Raw genomic sequence first — 27,300 nt, 5'->3', positions numbered from 1 at the left:
TTCACTTACTCTTTTATTCATCCAATCATTTTTTATTGGGCACCAGTTATTTGCCGGGCACTCTTCTTGTTGCTGAGGATACAATAATGAACAAGGCAGACAATGGCCCTGCCTTCATGGAGATAAATGGTGATGAAGGGTAGAAAGTAGACAGGGTAGGTAGTCAGGGAAGGCTTGAGGAGGGCACATCTGACCAGAGATCTGATTGCAGTGAGAAAAGAAGCCATGAGAATATCTGGGGAAAGAGCATTCCAGATAGAGAAACAAGCAAATGCAAAGGTCCTGAAATGTCTCATATTCAAGGAAGGAGGCCAGTGAGCGAGGAAAAGAGAGGCAGAAAAGGAGCTGAGAGGAAGCAGGGACCCAGGTCACATAGGGACTTGCAGGTAATCGGTTTTATGTTTCATTGTGATGAGGAGCCTATCTCTTTACATCTTTTCCCAGACCCAACAGCCTCTACTGATCAATTCTCTTTCTTGTACACATTTCACCTGCACTTGTATTTGCTACTCAGTCTACGAATTTCTATTCATCTCTTACGCATCAGTCCTATTTTCTCAACTATGTCTCAAGGGCAAGAATTCTGTCATATTCGCCTCTGCATTCCCAGGGCCTGGCACCCAGTAGAGCTCAATAAATCTCTTTGGAAGGTGATAATGATGATGTAATCCCTTAGAGTCCCTTCCAGCTGTAAGATCTATGATTCCTTTGAACTCTTTTGACAAACCAGTTTGCACAATGACTCAGAGGACTGACATCTTTCTAGATATTATGAGATGAGATTACAGTCATGCCACTTTTAGGGCACTACATGACTGGAATGGAGGACCTCAGAGTTTGTGTTTAATTGGTGCCCCCACTTGGAATGGGGGTACCAGTACATGAAACTACTTATTAGTATTTGTACTTTAAGCCACTTGAACCTTAGGAGAGGCATAAATTGCGATTAACTAAATGCTATCCTGATGTGATTCCATCATCAGCCATTAAACTTGGCCTCAAATTCTTTGCTTCTTCTCCCACTGAAAGGTGGAGGATAATTCCCCTCACTTTGAGTCTGGGTCAGTCTTAGTGACTTACTCGACCAATAAAATGCAGGGAAAGTGGTATTCTGGGACTTACTATGTGCCAGATCACATTGGATTACATACTAGGGTTATGTCATAAGAAGCCTTGAGCCTTAAGGTTTCCACCCACACCTTTTGGGAATGCTCCCTCTAAAAACCCAGCTGCCATGTTGTGAGTAACCCAAGCACGTGGAGAAGCACGTGGCAGTGTTCAGACTAACAGCTCCCCACTGAGCCCCCTGCCAAGAGCCAGCATCAACCGTCAGCCATCCCAGCCCCAGAACCAGACATATGAGTGAAAAAGCCATCTGAGAAGCAGATCCTCCAGCTCCAACCACCTCAACTGACAGCACATGGATCAGAGACAAACCACCCAGCTGAGCCCTTCCTGAATCCCTAACCTTCAAAATAAAATGGTTGTTTGAACCTGCCAGGTTTTGGGGTAGTTTGTTAGATAGCAATCATTTTTTTAATTAAAAAATCATCATAGAACATCAGTACTTACAGAGTGTCTCTCCCCCAGTCATTTTTTAAAATGACAGATACACACAGTCCAAGGTTTGTCCTGTATCCAACAGCTGCTCTGCTCAGAGATTTGATTCTTAGGACATGAGGAAGACAAATTAGGTGACTTTGAATGGGTACCCTGAATCAATCTTACTAATAAGATTGCAGGCCAAAATAAAGTCATCTGAAAGTTATCCAGTGCAAAAGCCATAGCATACATTGGATTATACAGGTCGCAGAATTACTATTGGGCAAATTATACATAGTTTCTTTCACTCAGTCACCCTGCAGGTAAGAAAACAGTTTACTACACTACTTAAAAAGCATGGGTGGGACTTAAAATAGAAATGAAATGTGTACATTTCCACCGGGAATTCCCAGAAATGAAATGTGTACATTTTCACCGGGAATTCCCTGGTGGTCCAGCAGTTAGGACTCCACGCTTCCACTGCAGGGAGTCCAGGTTCGATCCCTGGTCCGGGGAACTAAGATCCCGAAAGCTGTGCAGTGCAGCCAAAAAATAAAAATAAAAAATAAGATCCAACTGCTAAGCTATGATTGCATGCAATACTAAAAATCTCTGAAAATTATTCTCTGTCAGATGCTACCCGAATGGAAAACACTCAATTGCAAATGGTCCTCTCCTTTAAAACATCCTTCTGTTTGTACAATGAAGTTCTATTATGAAAGCAAAAGCTCCTCAAAATGGGCAGGCATTTTTACCTCCCTCAGTGTGAATATCACTTCTCCTCAAAAGCAGTCATTTCAGACCCTGCAAGTGAGAGGCTCCTGGGAAAGCAGCCTGCTCATTTTATACCCCTCCAACTCCTCCCTCTCCCCCACTACCTTCTTCAAGTCATGTTTGGTTCACCAAAAAAATATAGAAACATTAAGAGGACCTGAGGAGGGGGGAGAGGGTAACACAAAAAGAACAAATTTTGGTAATAAATGCTTTAAAGCATCGATTTTTCACATAGACTATGACTTTGAAGTACATCGAATCATATTCTATCACTCACATTTTTCATAATATGATCACACTCCCTATGAGTACACCGTTTTTAAAAAATCCACAGAAGAAAATGACTTATCAAGAAAATACCCTATAAGCTAGGGGCCTAACAATGTGAAAATGGCAAAATGCTTTTAAGAGTAAAATATCATCTTCCAGATTTACAAGTATATATCTGCTTGGAAATTAATTCATTAGCAGTAACAACAATAAAAACATAACAAAAGGAAACAAAAGATCAACATTTATGTCACTGGAAGCTATATGGGTACATGCATTTTTCTAAAGAGAACTCCAGAATTTAATCAGAGAAGAGAAAGTGTATTAACCTCTGATAAGAAGAGTCACTGAAAGACTAACCATTTCTTTCATGCAAAAACCATTCCTTCAGCAGCAGTAAATCACTAATTCAGCATAACACATGTCTAAAAACATATGTATTTGTATTCCTACACTACATTACATTTCTAAAACTGCTTAAAATGGCACAAGTGGCTGGTAACACCATCAAAAGTAAATAGAGTGACATTTTGGTGATGTGGCTCTGACAATCAATAAAATGGAAGTTAAACAGGAATTTAAGACATGAAGCAGAGGACATAAATTCTCTTCTTTCCATTTAAGTCAGAACATTAGCAGCTCCATGTCTTCCAGTTCTGGGAGCTTTTCTTACACATTAAATTCAAAAGAAAAGGGATGTGTTCAACCTAAACTAAATAATGAAAGCAAGTCTGGCTAAATGCCAAACCACATGATACTAAGTTTCTTGCACCTACTGTATGAAAACCTGCTCAATGGTCTTCTCTAATGCAAAAGCTCAGCTGATGGGGGCGGGGGAGTGAATGGGGGGAATTTCAACTTTACCACTTAAAAGCACTAAGGTGGTCTGTCTGACATGTTCAGGCAAACAGGAACCTATCACCAGGGCACAGAGGACTTCTCTCTCCCATCTGAAATGGTCCTGCCTCCGAAAAAGACCTGTTACTAACACACAGGCACACAAAAGGGAAGCCATAGTATATAGGAATTTAATCACAACGTTCTCAGAGTCCTAAATATGGGAAAAAATTAATAATCTTTTTTTTTTTTTTTTTTTTTTTTTGCGGTACGTGAGCCTTTCACTGTTGTGGCCTCTCCTGTTGCGGAGCACAGGCTCCGGACGCGCAGGCTCAGCGGCCATGGCTCACGGGCCCAGCCGCTCCACGGCATGTGGGATCTTCCCGGACCGGGGCACGAACCCGTGTCCCCTGCATTGGCAGGCTGACTCTCAACCACTGCACCACCAGGGAAGCCCTAAAAATTAATAATCTTAAACATCAAATTATTTCACTTAATTAAGTAATTTTTTTCAATTTCAAGAACCTCTGTGATTACCTGGTGCTTTAATGCATCTACTCAAAAAATAATTACTGATGCCTTCTATGGGGCAGGCACTGTCCTTGGCTCTGGGATGAAGGGTGAACCAAACAGTTACTGCAACCCCACTTCTCAAGGAGCTTACAGTCGAAGGAAGGGTAACTCACTAGTCAAGTAAAAACAAGTCCAATCAAGTGCAGAGGTTAGTTTCAGATTATGTTAGATGCTATGGAGGAAATAAAGCAGGATGATGATATGATAGAAAGTGACTTGGGAGGTGTCTAATTTGGACTGACACCTAGTTAAGTGTCCAGAAGGGGCTAGTTATCACAGCAAAACTAGGAGCTGGGCATACCCGACCGAGGGAAGAGCTAGAACAAAGCTCACAAGGAGGACTATGGTGGCCAGCTGGACAGACAACGGAGGCCTGCGAGGCTGTAGCACAGTGATAAGGCAGGAGAACGTCAATGGGATGGGAGCAGCCCACCACAGTGGCCTCATGGCTCTGGGCAGGAGCTCCGATCGGATTCTCGGGGCAATGGGAAGCCACTGGAGGAGGATTTACTCAGAGCAACAACATAATCTGGTTTGTATTTTTAAAAGATGGTTGTGGCTGCTGTATGGAAAATGGATTGTACAGGGAGTCCATGTGAGGCTACTGCAGTCATCCAGGCAAGGGAAGGAGACTAGCAGACACATGTGGGGGATATTTTAGAAGCCCTGCTCATGGGATAGACACTGGGGAGGACGGTTGGTGCAGCGCAAGATGAAAGAAGGATGAGTTCTATGTGCCTGGCTGGAACCATGGGAAATCAAGATTTCTGTTTGGTATAGCTCCCTCACTTCCTCTCCAGTTGGAGAGATGGAATTAGAACCTGACCTTCTACTTCCTAATCCAGAAGTCTTTTAATTAAGAGTGTTAAATTCAGATTTCCAAATTAATAATTTCCAGTTTTGCTATTTTGCTACTATTAATTATTTACACAAAGGCTCAAAATAATTTCAAGATAAGTGCATTAAAAACCAAAAGCAGGGCTTCCCTGGTGGCGCAGTGGTTGAGAGTCCGCCTGCCGATGCAGGGGACACGGGTTCGTGCCCCGGTCCGGGAAGATCCCACATGCCACGGAGCGGCTGGGCCCGTGAGCCATGGCCGCTGAGCCTGCGCGTCCAGAGCCTGTGCTCTAAAACGGGAGAGGCCACAACAGTGAGAGGCCCGAGTACCGCAAAAAAAAAAAACCCAAAAGCATACACGAATCTACACATGTGACATAATTTCATAGAGCTGCACACACACACGCAGAGTACACATAAAAACTATCCCAATAATATATTTAATAGTATTAAATCAATGTCAGTTTCCTGGTTTTGGCAATGGACTATGGTTATGTAAGATATTTTCATTGTGGGGGTGGGAGGGGAACGGGGACTGAGTGTAGGGTACCTGGGAACTGTTTTACTCACTTGTCTTAAATTATTTCAAAGTAAAAAGTTTTTTCTTTTTTAAATCTTGTCTAAGGACACAGAACTAGTAGGAAACAGGAAACATCTGAGCCTAGATCACCTGATTTCTAGTCCTTTTGATTATATTCTCAATTACTCAAAAGTTCTTTTTTTAAATTAAACTATAGTTGATTTACAATACTGTGTTAGTTTCAGGTGTACAGCTTCAGATTCTTTTCCACTGTAAGTTATCACAATATATTGAATATAGGTCTATGTGCTATACAGTAAATCCTTGTTGTTTCAATGTCCTTTAAATTAAAAGGATCTTAATGTGGAAAAAAAAAAAAAAAAGCAATACCTAACCGGCACCTCTATCCTTCATGGCACCTGTTTTCTTACTTTTGTAGGGGAGAAAAAATTTTTCCTTCTTCCTTTCTAGGTTCTTTGGCTGGCCTAATAATTAAATTGACCTAAGACAGATTAGCAGCAGAAAAAGAAATTTAATTTTACATGTACTGGAGCCCCATAAAAATATGAGACCCAAGGGTGAGCAGAGAGATGAGCCTTATATAGATTCCTGAGCTAAAGAATGGGCTAGGAGTCTGGGGCTTCAAAGGGGAAGAGAGTAATTCTCAGGACAATAAGAAGACCAGATGTTTGGTAAATAGATATTTGCCCTGCCAAACAGATAAGGTCATTCAGATAAAAAGTTATCTCTGGGGCTTCCCTGGTGGCGCAGTGGTTGAGAGTCCGCCTGCCGATGCAGGGGACATGGGTTCGTGCCCCGGTCCGGGAGGATCCCACATGCCGCGGAGCGGCTGGGCCCGTGAGCCATGGCCGCTGAGCCTGTGTGTCCGGAGCCTGTGCTCCGCAACGGGAGAGGCCACAACAGTGAGAGGCCCATGTACCGCAAAAAAAAAAAAAAAAAAAAAGTTATCTCTGGTAATAGCTCTCTTTCTGGGCCAGGCCCCCTGTCTAAATTCTTGTAGATAGTTAAGGGAGAGGTAAAAGTTCTTCTTCAGTCCTCTGGGCCTTGATTCCCTTCAGCTCAGAATAATCCACGTGCCGAAGCAGCACCTCTGGGGGCAGCCTATTCTGCTCCCCTCCCCTTCTAAAGAGAAACTGCTGTTTTGTCCTGGGAGGTTTTCACTTCTGTCCTCAAAACACAGCATGCAGTCAGCAACCTTGGAGCCAAGATCTGCATTTGGCTGGCTGTGGGAGTCTGCAGCAGGTGTGAAACACTGTTGTAAAACAATTAAAATGTCTATGCTTTCCTTTCCTGAGTGAGTTGAACAAAACAATGTAAATGATTTAAGCCTTTTGTGGAATGAATCAGAATGGAGCTTACCAAATCTGAATGGCCCAGAGTGCGGAAAAACCAGTGACCTCGGAGTGGGAGATTTTACCCTATTTGTCCAGGACCACTGCTCTCGTGGCCCTGCAGAGAACCATCAATAATGCCAAAGACCAACAGCTGCATTCCCATTCGCAGGCCACCACAGCACCTATACAGTGTGCTGGCCTGAAAAGGGCTGCGGGGTTTTTGCTTGCGTTTGTTTCGTAGAGTGTACAGGAAGGGTGGAAGGAACAGTGGGACAGTGTGAACCATGCTCTACGAAGCCTGGAGGGAAGCCTGGAGGCAAGAAGACCGTGAAAAGGAGTCAAAGAACAGGTGGAGACATTTCCCTCTCACAAGGGAAACTGCAGAGTCATGTCAGGTAGAGCCACAGTCGGATGCCATCTCGAATGTGGGATTTTCAGTCCCCCATCAAAGCCTATCACTATCAGGACCTAGCAGCAGCACCAACCTGAAGCCAACTCAGGAAGGATTTTCTTAGTTACGATGAGTAATGCAACGCAAGTCTCTAATCTCGACTAAAATCTGAGGAAATCTGGAAGATATGGGGCATTTACTGAAGTCAGCCCTGGAAGATGGGAGTTGGGAGAGTTCTTCTCTCTCCCTAGGCCAGTTTCCTCACACTCCAGGCTCACTCCACTACCCTATCAAGCCCAAATCCAATCCTTAGAAAACAAGATCATCCACCAACTCATCTTCTCTCTCTTACCTATCTCTCTCTCTTTTTAAAAAAATATATCAATTCTTCCTTTGAACCAAACAATCTATGTGCTGTCCTTCCCCCCACAGAACCCACTCATTCAAGAACCTACTTTGTAAAGAGGGCAGGTATGTAACTCAGAAAACAAAAATGACATGAATGAGAAGTCTAAAGGCAGGAGGAGGAGCTGGATTTATTGGGAAAAATTCGTTCCATTTGCAACATGATGGGTTTAATGATCCAGCAAGGCACCCTGAGAAGATGTCTAGGAGAAAGTACTCAGCATCTACTCTGTCTGGACTGGCGTCTTCCCGGGTAAGCAATGACTACATTCCATAAAACCCAGTGTCACCCTAGAAGCACTTCCTACTTTAGCCTCCCCACCCCACTGAGACCATGCCCTCCTGTTGCATGCTCTGGTGGACATCCATCCATTGGTCTTTCTTTGTAGCCTGCTGTTAAATGTTCAGAATTTCACATACATGTCACCCCTCTTTTGTGGTAGCAATTACAGACTCCTTGTTCTATCTTCTATTTCTGATGAAATCCTCTGATGCCTTTTGGAGCCCACAGCATTCTGTGAACACTCAAAATGTATTGTTAACAAATGCCTTAAGGGGTTGAGAAACCCAATACAGCCACACTTCTGAATAACAGACAGAAATAGCACAATGGCTATCTCGGAGAACGAATGGGAAGAAATTCTTACCCTTGCTTGGCATTACTTGTCAGGAGGTTTGAGTGTCAGTGATAATTTCCTTTAAAAGACATGAAAACAAAGACAAGGTGGGGGGTTGTTAAAAAAAATACACAAAATACCTAATGGATGGGAACAAAAGGCAAATGCTCATGACTGCAAACCTTGCTCAACTCTTTTTGTGGTTAGTACTTAAATGCTAACATTATCTCACCACCCTAATACTTAAAAATCTTGAGACTAAACCATGAGTGAGTATACACGATAAGCTGAAATTAAATCCTGGTGTGACTGTGCACAGTAAAAAGGAGTTTTATCTGTTTGGTTTACCTAATTATTCTTCTCTTCTGTACAATTTTAGAAATGAAAGAAAAGGTTCAATGGCTCTGGTATGACAAATCTCTTCTGGCAAAATTTTAGTCAAAAGAAATGGCAAAGATAATGACATACTTTCACAGGAAAAGTCTGCCCTGAAGAAAGGCCTCTCCGGTTTTGACTCTCAAAACAATTTTAGAACTAAGCATTAGCTTTAATCCAGCCCTCTGGTAAGCACCAAGAAAAGAAAGGTAAACAAAGCTGATTCCTGTCGTGCAAGACTATTTTCCGCCCCTCTCACTCTGTATACGAAGTATGGGCAGGCTTCATCTGTAAAGGCCCAGAGTAAATATTTTTTAGCCTTTGCGGGCCACAGGGTCTCTACTGCAGCTACTCAGCTCTGCTGGCAGGGCGTGAAAGCAGCCACAGACAACAGATAAACAAACAAGCGCGGCTGCCTTCCAAGCAAACGTTATTTATAGACACTAAATCTGAATTTCATATAATTTTCACAGGTCATGAAATATTCTTCTTTTGTTTCATTTTTCTTTCAATTCTTTAAAAATAGAAAGACCATGCTTAGCTCACAGGCCATGCTACAACAAGTAGTAGACTGAATTTGGCTCCCAAGGATTTGGCCCTAGTTTGCCAACCCCTGCTTTACAGCAAAGGTAAGTAGCAACGAAAAGTCAAAATGAGCTTAGAAACTGTTCAGCCTGTGTCTCAAAGGAGAAGTCCGTTGGAGAAGGGAAGAAGTATGGAACAGAAGGCGAATGAAACAGGAAGAAGGGATGCCCGTGAGAGATGACAAGACTGTAGCCTGAGGGAGAGGAACCCAAGCAAAGGAGGTGACAGCTGGGGGGGGGGGGGGGCGGGGGAGTACTTGGGGAGGGGAGAAGAGAAGAAAGAAGCAGGAGGCCAAGACTCTAGGGCACTTGTGGGAAATGAAGGGGTAAAAGGGAAGTCAGCTAGTAACTAGCCCAGGGGATGGGCTATAGATTAAACTGTAAGAAAGCTGAACTGCAGATTAATGAAGGAGCCCAGAACGGAAGGACCAAGGCTACTTACTATGTGCACAAAACTATTCTCTTAGCAGGCAAGGAGACGTGTTGTTAGAAGTCTCCTGTGATATGTGCATGTTGGAGGGGGTGATTTTCATTTTGCTTTTACTTTGTACGGTGTTCCTAGGAATTTCAGTTCAAAGGGGCCAATCCTGAAAGTCTCAGATCTTCAGTCTTTGAATTCCCCTCATCTTTAAAATGATTTGGCCCTGGGTAGAGCTGGGCTTCAAGGGTTCTGACTGCTGTACCCACTCCTATACTTAACCTGTACCTCCACAACTGGAATTTTCAGCAATAAGGAAGTTAAGGAACACCACCCCCCATGTGAGATTTCATTATTACAACAATTACTAATAACGCTGATAAAATGGATTAATACCCAGACAGACAGTTCAGAACTTATGCTACACAGAGACCAGAACAAACTCTGTTTTAAGTTTGGTAAAATGAATGGCTAATGGCTGGTATTTAGCAAACACTGAATAGAAACGACTAAGAAATGCCAAAGAATCACTTTCATGGAGGGTCAAGAACTAAAGAGTTATTATCTGCTGCCTATCCAGGATGAGCTGAAAACGAAGATAAAGTTTTTCAAAAAGCAATAATAGTGTTATGGGCTGAATGGCCTCTCCAAAATTCATATGTTTAAACCCTAACCCCTAATACCTAAGGCTGTGATTGTCCTTGGAGTCTTTACAGACGTAACTGAGTTAAAATGAGGCCATTAGGGTGGCCTTAATCCAACCTGCCTGGTATCCTGATAAGAGAGGAAATGAGTGCACACGGAGAGACACCGGGATGCACACACAGGGGGATGACTGTGTGAACAGGCAGCGGGAGGGCAGTCGTCTACAAGCCAAGGGGGCCTCAGAAGAAAACAAACCTGCTGACAATTTGATCTTGGACTTCCGGCCTGCAGAACTGTGAGAAAATAAAGTTCTGTTGTTTAAGCCACATAGCCTGGGTATTTTATTATGGCAGCCCTAGCAAACTAAGATAAATAGTTATGGTACTTAGAGATTCAGAGGGAAGTCAGGGGAGCGAATAAGGCGGCCACAGATCACTCATTCAACCGACGTTTATTGGTCCCACTAGGTATCTGGCCACATGTTAGGTTCTGAGTCTATAAGGTTGTAAAACTAAGCTCTTGCCCTCACCAAACTCCTAGTAAGCTTGAGGACAAAACTCTAACATAGTATGGATGTGCCATAACAGATATATGCCCCAAGCCCTCTGGAAACACAGAAGAGGACTTTCTCACTAGCCATGAAGGGGTCATGCAAAGCTTCAAGAAAGAAGTGATGTCTGGAATAAGTGCTCTAAAAAATAAATAAATAAAATAACAATTTTAAAAAGCCCACTTTTGGACCTTCTCTGGCTGTCCAGTGGTTAAGACTCCATGCTTCCACTGCAGGGGGCACAGGTTCAATCCCTAGTTGGGGAACTCAAAAAAAAAAAAAAAGAAAGAAAAGCCCATATATAGGAATATATTTTTGAATTGGAGAAAAATAAGTCTCATTGAGGAGGAGGAAGTTTGATGTGTGAAATGAAGGGTCGTATTCTGGCCATGTTGAACTAAGGTACCGAGGACTGGAGTGCAGCTATCTATTTGGGCTGGAGACAGAGATTCAGAAGCAGTTCTTACTGAAGTGGAGTACAGATGGGCTTTGCCCAAGAAGAATGGTGCCAGTGAGAGGAGAAGAAGGATGTGACAGAACTCAGGAGAAGACAAGCATTTAAGAGGCAAGCAGACTAAGAAGAAGTGGAGAAACGGTAGATGGAGAGGCAGGAGGCAAAACACGACCAAGGAAGGAGGCACCATCAAGAATGAGAGAGTGGCCCCCAACGTCAGATGCTGCCAAGACAGCAAGTGGCAACCTGAAAAATGTCAGTCGACTTAACCAAAGGTCACCGATGACCTCTGTGAAAACAGCTGTAAGGGGCGGAAGTCAAATGACTACAGCTTGAGAAGTGAATCACTGTGTTTAGATGGGAGGAGGTTCATGAAACCCCACAGAAATAAAAGCTTCCTGAGTCATCTTCTGGGATGGATGATCGGGGAAGGATCAGACGATATGGACGTAGTTGCAACAAAAATGGTGGAGGGATGAGGGTGGGAGGCCTTCACTCTGTCCTTCCAGCACCTCTGGGAGCTATGTGAGCACAGAGGGGAAAGGTAAGAAGTCCAGCAAGGGAGAAAGTGGCATTTCCTGTGGGGCACCAGCTAACAGTAAAAATACTACCTACGTATACACACACGCTTTAGAAGACGTGTTCATATCTCCTCTCATCTAACCTGAACAACTACTCTTGGAGAAGAGCAAGAGGCAGCTCTATTTTACAAACAAAGGAATTATATTCAGAGAAAAAAATAATAATAATCCCCAAGGTCAAACAGCAAACAAAAGGTAGAAGCAGGACTCCATCCTGAACCTAGACCCACATCTCCGAAAGCTTACCAAGCATTTTCACTAAAGGAAATGCTACGTGGCCCTGGGCTGGGTCTCAGCTTCCTCATCTTTAAAATGGGAACAATAATATTATAGTATCTACTTCGCACTACTGACAAATGTAAAGCACCTAAAGGAGCTGGCTCACAATAAGTGCCCAATACCTGTGAGTCACTACTAGCTTAAATTCAAAGAGCATAATCTGTACATCTACCATACCTCCTGTGTATCCGGTCTTGGTGAATTTCAATAAGTGTCCAAACCAGAAACCTGGGTGTCATCCCAGAATCCTCCTTCTCCCTCAGCCCAGAGTCCAATCAGGTAACGAGTCCTTCCCCATCCAGTGCTTCTCAACCTTATTTTCATTCTTGTCTCCCTAAGAAGACTTTTTAGACATTTTTTTCCTAGTTGTATGCCTCCTATGGAATTTTACTAACTAACATTCAGCAAACATTAACTGAATGTGTAATATATGCCAGGCTCTGTTCTAAGTTTTTGTTGTTTTTTTTTTTTTTTTGCGGTACGCGGGCCTCTCACTGTTGTGGCCTCTCCCGTTGCGGAGCACAGGCTCCGGACGCGCAGGCCCAGCGGCCATGGCTCACAGGCCCAGCCGCTCCGCGGCATGTGGGATCCTCCCGGACCGGGGCACGAACCCGTGTCCCCTGCATCGGCAGGCGGACTCTCAACCACTGCGCCACCAGGGAAGCCCTAAGTACTTTACATGTATCATCTCATTTATCTGGAGCAACTTGAGGGCAGGGATGATACCTTAATTTTTGTATACCTGTTTAACTCCTGGCACATAGTAGATATTCAATAAGGGCTTGCTGAAATCATGCAGGAAGCAAAGTTCTGGTGTTTCTCATACCTGCTCTTTTCTCTGACTTATCCAGCCCCTCCTACGATGGTTTATGGTATTACCCTGGTAATGAAGAGTGAGGGGCGTGGGATATGACTATTCTGCCAAAGGTTGTAACAGTTTCTTTGAAATATACTGATTTGTTTAAAAACAAACAGAAAAAGGTATTAGGAATGCCTTTCCAAGGGCAAGGGGAAAAACTCTACTCTACAATTCAGAACACTAACATATTTACAAATCCAGTCAATTCGAAGGACATCAATATATATTAACATGCCACAGGCAAAGGCTCAATCACCTATAGCCCAACAGTTTGGGAAAAACAGTGAAGAAGAAAGGTTTAGAAATGTAGTAGTATTTAAAAGCATACAAACAGGAGGCTTTGAAAAAATCAGGTTATATAATCATCTAGTGCAATACTTTGAAATAGAATACTCACAGAAAGATAAACAGAAAAATACTTTAAATGGCAGAGTGAAAAATACTACTCGTAGTTCCCTAAGAGTCACTGGAGAAGGTCATTTAAGTCCAGTGCTCCCACACCCTCCCTCTGCTAATTGAAATAGCAACGAGCCTTAATAATAATGTGAAAAGACTAGTTCAGGTTGATTCAGAAAGTTTCACTCTCTGAAGAAAAGTATATATTTTTACACACACACATATAATCTGAATTTTTTTCTTTGTTTGGCATCACATGGATTTCAGTGTTAGTATCAATAATAACTTTCTCAAAATGACTAGAGCTCAGAAAAGAGCGAGCTTCTAAAACAAAATTTCCTGTGGTAAAAACCCAAATATTGCATTTCACTACTCATTTACTATAAACCGTGGTTATTTCTGGGCAATAAGATTATGGGTGATTTCCATTTTCTTGATATCTTTCTAGAGCTTTTTTTTAAACAACAAATACATGTTGCTTTTATATTCGGAAAGAAAATCTATTTTCACTTTTAAAAACTTTTTTGTTAAACATTAACAACATCAAATAACATTTGCTATTAATTTACAAGTCACTTTCATACGGGGCAGCTAATTTCCCATTTATGATAAGAAATATACATATTTTAAACCACTATATCTGATAAGTACAGTAAGGCCCCAAAATGATTGACATACCCCCCAGGAAATGTGAGGTCTCTATCTCCTCTCTTTGAATCTGGGCTTTGGTACAGCTTAACTGAAAGAACACAGTGAAAGCCAACACTATGCCAGTATCTGGATCCAGGACTTAAGAAACAAGCAGCTTCTACTCCCTGCCCTTTGAAACTCAACCACCATACTGTGAAGAAACCCCAGCTATCTGTAGAAAGGCCTATGTGGAGAGAAACCAACAAGCAGCACCAATTTACCAGAAATGTGAGCAACCCACCTGGGAAATGGATCCTCCAGCCCAGGTAAACCACCGCAATTGGCACTGGGTGAAACAGAAATGAGCTGTCCCACCTGAGCCCTGGCCAAACTGCACATTCATGGGTAAAATACAGGACTGTTATTTTAAGCCACTAAGTTTTGGAGTAGCTTATTACACAACAAAAGATAATCAGAATACCGGATTATATCAATACTTAAGTACCTGCCTCTATCTTTCCCCAGTTGCAATTTAAACTCTTTGATGGGAATTCCCTGGCAGTCCAGTGGTTAGGATTTGGCGCTTTCACTGCTGGGGCCCCAGGTTCGATTCCTGGTCAGGGAACTAAGATCCCACAAGCTGTGTGGCATGGCCAAAAAAAAACTTTAAAAAATTAAAATAAATAAACTCTTTGAGGGTACTACTCTGCCTTTACATTCATCTTTATAGTCATTCCTTCATTCATTCAATAAACGTGAGGATTAACACGTGTCTAGCACTATGCTAGATAGATTCTGCAAGTACAGAGATAAAAACAGCCTCTGGGCTTCCCTGGTGGCGCAGTGGTTGGGAGTCCACCTGCCGACGCAGGGGACATGGGTTCGTGCCCCAGTCCGGGAAGATCCCACATGCCACGGAGCGGCTGGGCCCGTGAGCCATGGCCACTGAGCCTGCGCGTCCGGAGCCTGTGCTCCACAACGGGAGAGGCCACAACAGTGAGAGGCCCGCGTACAGCAAAAAAAAAAAACAACAGCCTCTGCCTTAGAGAAGACTGCACTCTTTTTGCAGGGAGGAACACAAAAAAATAGACAATGACAATCATAATCTCAAAGCCTTAGCAGATGGTAGATAATAAATGTTGCCTAATGAATGAATGAATGAATCAGCTTCTAAGAAGTACTTCGGGATTTATGTACTATCATCCTTTTACAGATGAGGTGCACCAAGTAGCAATGTATTACTTCTTGCTAATACAATGTATTCACCCTCTTTGCCCTGCTTCGTGATACTGGGGCTGGACCCTGCAAACATTTCTCCTTTGTCAGGTGGTGCAGTGTTAGTTTTCATCAGTAGAGGGCACTAGAGAGATACTGCAAGGCCATTGCAGAGGAAGGGGCTTTTCATTCTGGTTTGGGATGCTTTATCCCCTCTGAAGGGTACTACTGCCAGTGGTGTTTGGGAAACAAAAGGTGCTCACTATCCAGGGAATTTCTCTACCACTCAGCAGTCTGCTTTCTGAGAATCAACTCTGCTCTACCCACATTCTCTAACAAGTTTCTCAACCTGGTGGGCTGCTCTTACAGATCAGCTCTAGTCTGGAACCTCTGGCTAGTTCCCTGGCCACCGGCAGGCTGCATACTCATGTGGCAGTCACTTCACCTCCAGTGATGTCTGAACCACAGCCTTGGGGGTGGAGAGGGGCCTTGTGCAAGCTCGTAGTGCCTTCAACCTGTACTCTCTTCCAGCCCTAGAAAAAGTAGCTTCTTCCACTTGCTATTCCTGTATTCCTTGGAGACCTCTTTTACCTCTGTTAGTAGTTAACCACTGTTAACTTTTTACTAGTGTATAATTCTTTATATTAAATTTTCCTTATTCAAATAACTAGTAGTTTTTGTCTCTAGAATGGATCCTGACAGACACATGAAGGAATAAAAGGGCTCAAACAAATAGGAGAGGCCTGAAGAAAGCACATTTTCCCATGGCACCATCAAATGACTAATTGAGAATAAAAAGAAATTGAAAGGGAAGAGACAAGTTTAAAGACTCAACAAACAAAAATTGCCATGTCAATCTCTTTTAACATCTTTGTCTAATCACATTTCTTAGAAAACATTTTTTATCCTGTTTGGTATTTCTTTTAATCTCCCATTTGGTAAACTGTATAAAAAACAAACAGCAACAACAACAAAAGCATGAAAATGTTGGCCACAGGTGAGACCAAGGCAAAAAGGGGTCAGGAAATAAAGAAGCTGTGGCTAGCCCAGGTCAGGTAATCTAAGGCACATGACTCCAATCAGAACCAAGAACTGGAATTGCCTAGTGATCAATAAGACTGGAAGACCAGACTGTCAGTGTTCAAATCTCAGCTCTGCTACTACTGAGCTGTGTGACTTTGGGCGATTTATCTACTGACAGTAATAGTACCTACTTCAAAGGTCTATGAGGATAAAGTGAGTTTATATATGTAAAGCCCTTAGGCTAGAACTCAATCCAAATTCTCCTTCTAACCTCCTCTCTACTTCAACATTCTCAATCCATTTTTCCCCTCAATATCGTCTGATTTTGAAAAGGTTTCAGAAGACTTTTCTTCTTTCAAAAACTGTTCTCCTTTACTCTTCCTACCACCTCTGGCCTTCAACCTGGGCCTTGCTACATTAAGATGTAGAACAGGGACTTCCCTGGTGGCGCAGTGGTTGGGAATCTGCCTGCCAATGCAGGGAACACGGGTTCGAGCCCTGGTCCGGGAGGATTCCCACATGCCACGGAGCAAATGAGCCCATGCACCACAACTACTGAGCCTGCGTTCTAGAGCTCGTGAGCCACAACTGCTGAGCCTGCGTGCCACAGCTACGGAGGCCCGCATGCCTAGAGTCCATGCTCCGCAACAAGAGAAGCCACCGCAATGAGAAGCCTGCACACCACAAGGAAGAGTAGCCCCTGCTCACCGCAACTAGAGAAAGCCCATGCACAGCAACGAAGACCCAATGCAGCCAAAAATAAATAAATAAATTTATTTTTTTAAAAAAAAGAAAAAGAAAAACGATGTAGAACATTCTCCTTCCTTAAAGGGCTACCAGTTCTTTCCAGGCCCACAAGTGTGGAACGTGTTAAATATAAAAAGAATGGGCATGACATAGTACAGCAGATATCTCTTAATGAGCTTTCACCTCTTCCTTTTGGAACTGTCCCTTCCCCACTCCAGGTGACTCTGGTGTCCTAAGGGAAGGGCTCATGACTCAGCCTAGGCCAACCAGACTCTGAACGTCGAGAGAAGACAAAGTGGAGGAACTGAGCTGGAGATGGTCATCAATGCCCAGAAATCCCCAGGGTTGCCTGACTCCTGCCTTTACCGAGCCCTGAAATTTTAGCAACTACTTCAAAGTTGTGAACTACCCAGTGCACGTTAGAGAAATTTCCACTTTTGCTTATGTTAGCAAGAGGTCTACTGGTTGAACCAAAGAGCCCACATACATGTTTGACTGATTTGCATCTCTTAGTTCCCTCATCTGTAAAGTCTCTGAGGTACCTTCCGGCTCTAACCTTCCCCAGTTCTAACAACAGGGCAAGTCCCAACAGATGTGCTCTGCTTGCTCTGTAATTCTCCATAACAACTGCACCATTACCACTAAGCCCCCATATACCTTATGGACAAATGGTGGGACTGAGAGATGCTTTAAAAGTCTTATATTTAGGTTATAAAACCATCAGCTCTCGTTTGCCACTTACTACATCTCAGCAGTTTTATTTTGGTAACAGTGTCGCCACCCTCTCTGCTATGGTGCTGAGCATAAATAGAACATGAACATTTCCAGGAATTGTCAACTTGGCGCTTCTCACAAGGAGTTAAGATTTCTTTTATAATGCTAACAAAAGTAAAGCCTAAGACTAAAACCTGCCCCAAACTTCTAGAAGTTACATTTCCTTCTCAATTAAAATTTACTGTTTGGAAAAGTACAATGTACTCTTTTTTCCCTCTGGGGGAAAAGTCCTCCAAAGAATCATATTCATATACTCCTTACTGCTCAAACTGAGGAACAAGTATAAACACAGCTGCCTATTAAAATTAAGTAAAGGCAAACATTCCTGCAGCTAGCTACAACAGCAGCCTACAAGTTTGAACTATACCCATAAAAAGAGAACACTACCTTGCTAAACATACAGTTAAACTCTGAGGCCATGCCACCAGAAAAGCTGGTTATTGGAACTGATGACTTTCCATAGCATGATTTAGGAGCTGCAAAAGTGGGACCTGATTCCAGTACCAGGAGAGCCAACACACCATCTCCTGATCACAGCCAAGAAGACTGAGTCTTTTTTTACTCTCAGGGTAGCAAGTGGGATGGAAGCAACCCAAGGGCCCTGTCCCTTGACCCCCTACGGCCTCACATTAGACCCTACCCCTCCCCGGCCCCCCAAAAAGAGGATAAAATGAGAGATGGGGGAGAGAGAGAGACCAACCAGGAATTAGTCTTTGGACAATAGGTGGGAAAGAGAAAGACATAAAAGACCCTGTGGTTGCATGTCTGGGAGAGCCTGGAGTGGGGTGGGGGAGGAAAAAGTGGGGGCTGGTAAATAACACGCTCTGAAGCAGCCACAGGTTATCAGAATTAGGGAGGAGAGAAAAGTAAATTTTGAGAAAGTGTCTTTACAGGACATGAATCAGTAGGCTTTGAAGTCAAAGTGCCTAGATTGCAAATTTGGCTTAACTACATCGTATGACCTTGAGCAAGTGACTTAACATCTCTGTGCAATGAGGATAATAATACCTTCTACCTCATTAAGTTACTGTCAGGATTAAATGAATTAATAAATGCAAAGGACCTGGAACAGTGCCTGGCACATGGTAAATTAAGCTGCTGATAAATACTATGATTATGATTTCACTGGTATTATTTGAGGTTCTTGGTGAGACACAGAAAAGATTAAAATTCATTTTTAATTATAAACAGAAACTGTGGGCAGATTGTCTGACCAACCCACAGATGGACAAACTAAGCCAGTCCCAGTCTTCCCAACTGGCCATTTGTGTCTCTCCTCCTCTCATCCATCCTCAAGCCATCTTCAGCTCCCTCTGTAGCTGAGAGCAGCACCCAACTCACTCTCCTCCAGCAGGTTCTGTCTCCATTTGGACATAACTTGATCTACAGGGCACACAGTATTGTGGATGGTCTGTAATTACCAAACAATGTGAATAGACAATGAATGGAATTCCCCCAAATCCAAATTCACCAGATAGTTCAAAACCCTCTCTTCAGTTCTGTTCTGTGAACACGTAGCCTATGAATCCCCAAGGAGAGCTAATGGAGTTTAATGTTGATAGTAGAGTCACACCTGCATGGGGTCTGAGATGCTAGAACATTCTTAAGCAATAATGTTCAGGGAATTCAAAGAATTAACAACAATGGTGAGCACAGATTTAAAACAAAGCTATCTATCCTTCTACATCTCTATTCCTAGCTCCCTTCCACCTTCCCCCACCTGAAAACAACAGCAACTCTTCAAGCAAGCACACAGCTTTAGGAGGCCCATACCCAGGAAGTGATAAGTGAGAAAGGAGCCATGTGCACAATCTGCTGGTCGGATCTCAAGGTTCTCAATCCTGGCTGCACTTCAAAATTAACCTGGGAAGGTGTCTGTGCCTGTGTATGCGTGTTTGTGTCTTTAATACCACTGCCCAGACACCACCTCCACAGATTTTGGCATGAACTGGCCTGGGGTGAAGCCTGAGGATCATTAGGCTTTTTTTTAAAAGCCAGAGTTAAACAACACTGAGCTAAATCAACCCTGAGGGTCAGTAGGGTGATTGATGTAGCCAAGCGACCCATACACCCACAGGAGGGAGAAAAAAACGTCACAGTGAGAATTTCTAAAAGGAAAGGACATTAAATCCATTTTTTAGATGGATATGGAGGCATCCCTGCTGAGGAGAGACCTGTCACACGGTTTGCTATTCCTAGAAAGCGCTGCAGTTTGCTGCCAACAGATGCATTATTTCATCAGTCCCATAAATACTTGATAAAAGTCTTCCGCCCTTTCTGTATGTCAGCCTTGCAGAAGGGGGTGGGAGGGTGAGGGGTGGAGTCTTCTGACAAAATGCAGTACTGAACCATCAAAATTTCCTTTTAAATGATTAAAATTGGCACTGATAAAAATAAAATATTTTAGTAAAACCTCATCCCAGTATACCTCTAAAAGCCCTTGAAATTTTCCTCTTAAAATGAAGAAAAAAGCATGAGTACAATTTTTTTAAAGGCTAATTTCAATGATTAACACTACAGCATAATACAATTCCATTTCAAACCCAGCAGGGAGCCAAGACTGCATAGCAAAAGTCTTAAATCCAGAGTCGGGAGGCCTGGGTTCCAGTCCTGGCAATAAATTACATTAACTAGCTGTGTGATCATGGGCAAGTTGTCTTAATCTCTCTAGCACTCGTTTTCTCAGAGAAAAATTAGATGATCTGCGACCATCACCCTCCCAGTCTTAAAGTCTGGAATACTGGGCTGTGTCTCCATTTTGCTGACTTGTTACATTAGCAAGCGAATGCACTTACAATGTAGACAACTTAAAATTAAGTCATTCTGGCAATTCTGCTAATAAATTTAACCCGTTCCCAGCCACTGTGCATCCACTGAATACGCAGAACAGTAAAGTATCTTGAATATGGTGTTATCTTCCATCTGAACTAGAGCCAGAGCCTTCCTGCCCCAAACTCCTGTCGCTCTTTTCAAATGAGAAAATACATGACGCGCATCTTCACACTTTTTGCCATATTGTCATACCATTATTATTTTCTTAGTATTTTTCTTTATGTTGACTGATTTTTACTTAAATACAATGTATTTTAAAGTAAACAGAAAACAGTTTTACTTGCCATAATGTCAGAAAACCATGAAATTGATACAAGGGGAAAAAACAAGCACAATAACTAAATTGTAACTAAATACTGTTGTCTACAGAAGGCTTTAAGCATGAGGAGCTTTTGCTGTCTGTTACGAAGAAAAATTGGCAAGTGTCAAGAGATGTTACAGAAACACTTGTACCAAATGGAGGTTTTCACTTGGATGTTATCAGGATTGAAACAGAAAGAAAAAGGAAATAGCTCTTTCACCTTGCGATCTAATCCCATGTCCACATATCATCTAAAATCATTTTAAGAGTCACCCAAGATCATGGCTGTGCACACATCTCACATTCTGGGAAACACAAGGACAAACAGTCGAGACTGGGCCTTTACGACTGGCAATATGACGTAGCATCTCTCTGGGAGAAAGGTTATTCTCCCAGAAGGGCCTGGGCTCTAGCCACCCTGTCACTGGGGCTCCACTTGAGTTCCTTTGCCCTTGTGGTCCCCTCTATCTGAAAGCTCTTCCTCCAGGTATCCACTCTATTGAAGAATTCAGGTCTCTGCTCAACGTCCTCTCATCAGAGAAGCTTTCTCTGACCACCCCACATACTACGGAAAGCCCTTCCTCAACACCACGCACACTGTTCTTCTTCAAAGCACTCTCACCACCTGATGTATTATTTATTCACTTGCTTGTGGTCGGTCCCCATCAGACTACAGAATATAGTGAGCTCCAGAAGAGCAGGCGCTTTGTTTACTACAATATACCCAGCACCCAATGTCTGGCACATGGTCAAGACTAGTATCTGTTGAATGAATGAACGAGTCTTCTCAGCTGATCTGGAGATCTTCATGTATCTTTATCACCTAGTGCCTGGCATCTAGTTGGTCCTCAGGAAGTATATGATAATCATATCGGGGACACATAGAAACCTGGGCTCTCTGTAGAATCTGCCCTTAGCACAAGGAGGGGTCTTGCTCTGAATGCTGACCCACCATCCCCTCTCTAGGACACAGGATGCCACAGAGTGAACACTACTCAGCCACAGTGGAAGTGCCTGGACAGACCACAAGCCTGATGAACTAAGATCAACACTGAAATTACCATACCCAGAGTAGGTATGAATTCATGGTATGATTAAAAAATCCCAGGCTAGAAATCTCTCTAATAAACCTATTACAATACCTAGAGTAAAAACTTCATTGCTTTTTTATTGCTCAGTAACTTTACTGCTCAGTAACTTCAGATGTATCCAAGTATACATCTGACAGCCAGAGTATATCTCGAAACAGTGGTTGACGTAGCTCTACGTGGTCACACAAGGCCAGCTCCAAAAAGGACAGGCTGAGCCCTGGACCCTCTGGGCAGAGGGGAAACAGGCCAGGCCTGCATCCTGCTCCACTGAGGGCAGCCACAGAGTCCAGGGCACAGGGTCCATGGCGAGGAACAGCTCAAGCTCAGGCAAGGTTACAACAAATGTCAACCCCAGGACAGCTACTCCAGCAGGCCAGAGAGTTGAGGCATCTGATGCTAAAATAGGAGTCACTGAGCTGCATTATAAGATATTTATCTTTCATCCTTGCTGGTGGCTAAGAGAATATAAAGCAGAAATTTAGCCTAGGAAGAAAGAAAAAACAAAAAAAAACTCCCAAGCCTAAAAAAGACTGGAGTTAAAGGAAGGGTTGCCAGGCTGACTGTTAAGTGGGAATCATGGCAGAGACCCAATCCCACAGCCAGGGCCAACATGGTAGAACAGGGAGTCCTTGGGCCCAGACGTCACTCCCACCATGACCTAAGGCTAAGTCCTACCAGCTGGTGAGACAGGGGCTGCTGACAAACCTCCTTTCCAGATCCAGATTAGCTCAGGCACCAGAGCGAGCTTGTCAGCCTAGACAGGGCCCATGAGTAGCGGGAAGCCAGGCAGGAAGACACATGCTGCCCTTACCCAGATTCAGCACTATCCTCATCTCCTAAGTGACCTGCCAGGAGCCCAGGGAGGATTTCCAGCTAATCTAGTGTCTACTACGTGACCTTGGCCAGGAGAGGACATACCATGAAGTGTGCCTTCCATGGTGCCAAGTGGGATTAAGTCATTTTATTGCCAGAATTCCTCTTTTAAAATATAAGAGTCTTGGGCTTCCCTGGTGGTGCAGTGGTTAAGAATCTGCCTGCCAGTGCAGGGGACACGGGTTCGAGCCCTGGTCCGGGAAGATCCCACGTGCTGCAGAGCAACTAAGCCTGTGTGCCACAACTACTGAGGCTGCGCTCTAGAGCCGGCGAGCCACAACTACTGAAGCCCGCACGCCTAGAGCCTGTGCTTCGCAACAAGAGAAGCCACCGCAATGAGAACCCTGTGCACCGCAACGAAGAGCAGCCCCCGCTCGCTGCAAGTAGAGAAAGTCCATGCGCAGCAACGAAGACCCAACACAGCCAAAAATGAATAAATAAAATAAATTTATGAAAAAAGATAAAAAAATAATAAAATATAAGTCTTGATAAGGTGAGAAAAAACACAAAATCAATTATCCATTAACCTCTTGGTTTTGTTTTTGTTTCTTTTTAATAGGGATAAGGATACCAGTCATCTAGGCACACTGAGAGAATCAAAGGTTTAACTTTTTGGTTTTTTTAATGTTTTGGGATTTCCTGGCGGCACAGTTTAGAAGAATAGAGAGAATCAAGATACAACTTGATTCTTCTCTAAAAAATGACACCCAGGGACTTCCCTGGTGGTCCAGTGGTTAAGACTCAGGGCTTCCACTGCAGGGGGCATGGGTTCTATCCCTGGTGGGGAAACTAAGATCCCACATGCCACGCGGCACAGCCAAGAATAAAATAAAATAAAATGGCTACGTGTCTATTAAAAAAATAAAATTAAAAATAAATAAAATAAAATAAAAAATGACACCCGGACTATAAATTAAAAGCAACTAACGGGGATCAGTCACCAAATAAGGCCTCTGAAGTAGCTCAAAGTTTACAAGTGAAACACAAAAAGTAACCAAACAAACAAAAGGAAAACCAAGAATCTCTGAAAAGACCAAAACAAGAAAACTTTTTATAAAATAACATCAGTTCATTCAGATCAATCAGGATAGACCTCTTGGCCAAAGAGAAAGCCATTCCTCCCCATTCATTTTCAAAGTCTCCCAAGAGAAGACCATCAAACCTGTACAAATTAATAACTGCAACTGAAATGAGTAAAAAGTCAGAAGAGGTTATTGTATACACATACACATATAAGCACCACATTTTCCTACATTCTAATTCTTCAAAGTTCAAACATGCCTTTACAAAAATTTAAATGGACTATTTAAAACCTTGTTAAAATTACTCCATTACGACACTGGAGAAGCACTGGGGTCCTGGAAAATAGGCCTCTGGGTACATTCGCATTTTTTACATTAAAACTGAAGGCATTTCAAGTCTAATATACTCTTTCCAGGATTAAAAAAAAAATAGGTTTCCAATTAATTAAGTCCTAATTTAATTTTATAATTAAAATACAGCCATCAAGTTAATTTAACACTTAAAAGTTTAAGGTCTCAAATAAAGAAGGCTGTTAACTAACAACTCCTTTAAAATATATCATTTTAAAATATACCATAAAGTATACCATTTCCTCCACACCTTACATACATAGATATTGCTGAAACTTATGGTGTAGTGAATTTTCCATAACATATGTGGATTTTAAAAGTGAGTTTTATGAGATGGAAAATTACAAAGTGAAGAAGGAAATGATAAACTCCAAATTCAGGGTTTATCAGTGAGTGGAGGTTGGGGATGAGCTAGGATTGAGAGGAGCACCCAGGGGTCCTCAAGGCCATGTAATATTTTTTTAACTGAGTGATGGGGAGACAGGCGTTCACTGTACCACTCTTCTTCACACCTTACTTATATTTTGTAATCTTACTTCAAATATTCAACAATTAACAAAAACTATTTAAAAAGTGAGTTTGTGTAACTGCCACTGTGGAAAGTATACAGAACGCTATGTAAATCAAACTCTCTCTTCAGGATATTTTTTTCAGTAGCAGTGTTACTCAACAAGAAGTAAAACAATTAAGAGGACTTCATTTGTGCAGTAGCCAACCTATCGTTCCATTTGACCACTTCACAGAATTAACATATTAACGTTATTTTTCCAAACTTCAACACAGATACACTCAATTTTTTCCCGCTCCGTGATGTTTCATACTGCTCACTTAAAAATATATATGTATATTTTTTTTCTTCAACATCGTTGTAACTTTCACCATTTGGTAAAAATAATTTTAATTTTTCTTGTTCTTTGAATGAATCAGAAGAAATGAAAATGGGGTCGCACCTCTTTGAACAACATACAATCGTACTATTTACAACACCGACAATGATTATAAAATTAAATTAAGTATTTCAGTAGTAACAGGCTTTCAGTTTGCCTGTTTTGCTGTTTCCAACTATGTGTTGCCAAGAGGAAGCTCTAAGTCAAATACCATGAAAAGATATTGGACACCCTAATATTTCTTTTAACACCTCCCCACTTCTATGTTATATATTCTGCTTTCAATCAAGTGGTAGAAACATTTTACCTACTTCAGTTTGGCTTTGTTCACACACCTGGAGTATTTTATTTTGTAAGAATAATCCAACCTGAAAATTCCTGTGGTCCTCAAAGGCCAGTTTTTTTCAGTATTTCAAAAAGCCTGAAACATACATTTACCTGTAATTTGGCCATGCAAGGAAATGAAAATATTTTTGCTTTTTCCACTGGGATTTTACCAGGCCTTCCTAAGTCAACCAGTTATCTCATGTTGATCAAATATTCGGACATATGTCATTAATAAAAATATTAGAAGAATTAGTCATGATTACTTAATACATGTGGTCTGGAAAATCATTCAAAATATGAGGTCCATGGGGTAAAAATAATAAAAGTAGTTTCTTTATTACCGGCATTTGTTTTTTTACTAGTTATATTGGTATTTGAAAAACAGCAACAACAAATTCTGGGGACCCCTGAGTTGGGGTAGTTCTAACTATCACTGCTATAAAAAACTGAGAATGTCGATTTCCTAACTCTGTTAAAAATTTACAAGTCAACTTTCTTTTTTCCTTTTTTCTTTCTTTTTTTTTTTTTGCCAGTTCAGTTATCTGCTCCTCAATCTCTGTAAAAAGTAGACGTCATGGGAGGTGTTGAGAGGGAACAAGTGTTTCATCTCACATCTTCTTGCTACAAGCCAGGCTGATAGCACTAGGACTGTTTCTCTTTTCCATAGTTTCCAACATTCCTTAAAATCAAAATGAGGCACCCGCCCCCCCAAAAAAAAAACTACTGTCCTTATAAAATTAAATACTCCAGGTGTCTGAACAAAGCCAAACTAAAAAGGATGACTTTAAATCAATAGTCTTTAAAAACAAACTAAGCCAGCCTTCCAAATAATCCCCTTTGGCCATGCAGGACAGCCCAGGGAACAGGTGCAAGGCATGCCTTCCTAGAGGCTGTCTCCTTCTTCATGAGTCTGACCTTTTCCGGCCGGCCGCTCTGGCACCCCACGAATCAGTTATCAGGAAGCCTAAAGCCTGCTTTCCCATCTGCACTTTCCAAATGGCTCCCAATGCCAAGGGCTGAGATATGACCTGGCTCTCAGATGAGAACATGCCTTCCAAGGGACTTGCCAACTTTCCCTGGAAGCATTTCTAAATGTATCCTCTGAGCTCCCTCCTCACCCTCTCAATCATGTTCCATTCCCCCCTCCTTCCCTGCCCTTCCTAACTCCACCTCCTCATCCAGTCCCTCCAGCGCCACATGCCTGCAAACCAAACTCCTTTCCCACTTTCAGGACCCGCCAACCCCCACCCAGCCTAAAACCCCAACTTCAAATCCAAAGGGCACAGTTCCAACAATCTTGGAGGTGGTCTGGAGTGATCTTTTTGAGGCCTACCTGCAGGCAGCTCAACCATGGCTTCTTCTCTGGCCTTCTCCAGTTTCTCCCTTACCCAGGGGAATTCCTGCAGGGAATCTAGGAAGGCATCGAATGCTTTAGGACCCCTGGTAGGTAGGATATCCAGCAGCAGCATTGTTTTCCGGAGGCCTGTGGCTTGAGCTTTAATTTCTTGAACATGGCTTTCCGTCAAGACCCCTTCCTGGTAAAGATACTGGAGGACCAGTCCCTCCACCAGTACCTCTGCACCCAGCTCGAGGCGAAGGGAGCGAAGCACTTGCTTGTCTCTAGCCTCCATCTCCCCCTGGGAAGAGACAAAATGGTAGCTCAGATCACAGGAAGCCTGACGAGCCCCTAAAGATGGTGTCTTACAGTGCAAGCTCCTTAAGGTCACGGACATCTTTGAACCCTAGCAGAACGCCAGGCCATGGTGTTTAATACACGGCTGTTACGCCAAGCTGAATTAATTTCGAATGCTTCAGAACATGATGAACAGCACTGAAAATGAATCATCTTCTCTGCTTTTACTTTCCACACAATGGAGTCCTAGCTCCATTCCTTGTTCCATAAAGATATTTGGGAAAAAGTGGATTAGAGACCCTGCTTAAAAAGCAACTTTTGAGGGGGCTTCC

General features: G+C 42.7%; 1 protein-coding gene across 2 annotated transcripts in view; it reads right to left on the bottom strand.

Annotated features, from left to right (window-relative positions):
• The window catches only part of CRADD (CARD and death domain containing adaptor protein), a gene marked incomplete at its 3' end in the record, with an annotated part of 187,439 nt that extends 160,401 nt beyond the window's left edge, over positions 1–27,038 (bottom strand). For both annotated transcript variants that reach the window (XM_079715572.1, XM_079715573.1), the window contains exon 1: positions 26,669–27,038. In XM_079715572.1, the coding sequence (XP_079571698.1) occupies positions 26,669–26,966 (298 nt within the window). In that variant the 5' untranslated portion in view covers positions 26,967–27,038. The remainder of the gene's footprint in view (positions 1–26,668) is intronic.
• Between the last annotated feature and the right edge of the window lie 262 nt (positions 27,039–27,300).

The sequence above is a fragment of the Hyperoodon ampullatus genome (genome assembly GCF_949752795.1).
Source record: "Hyperoodon ampullatus genome assembly, chromosome: 11".
Taxonomy (NCBI): Eukaryota; Metazoa; Chordata; class Mammalia; order Artiodactyla; family Ziphiidae; genus Hyperoodon; species Hyperoodon ampullatus.
Note: the sequence above shows the minus strand (reverse complement) of the source record. Positions and strands in the feature narration are given on the sequence as shown.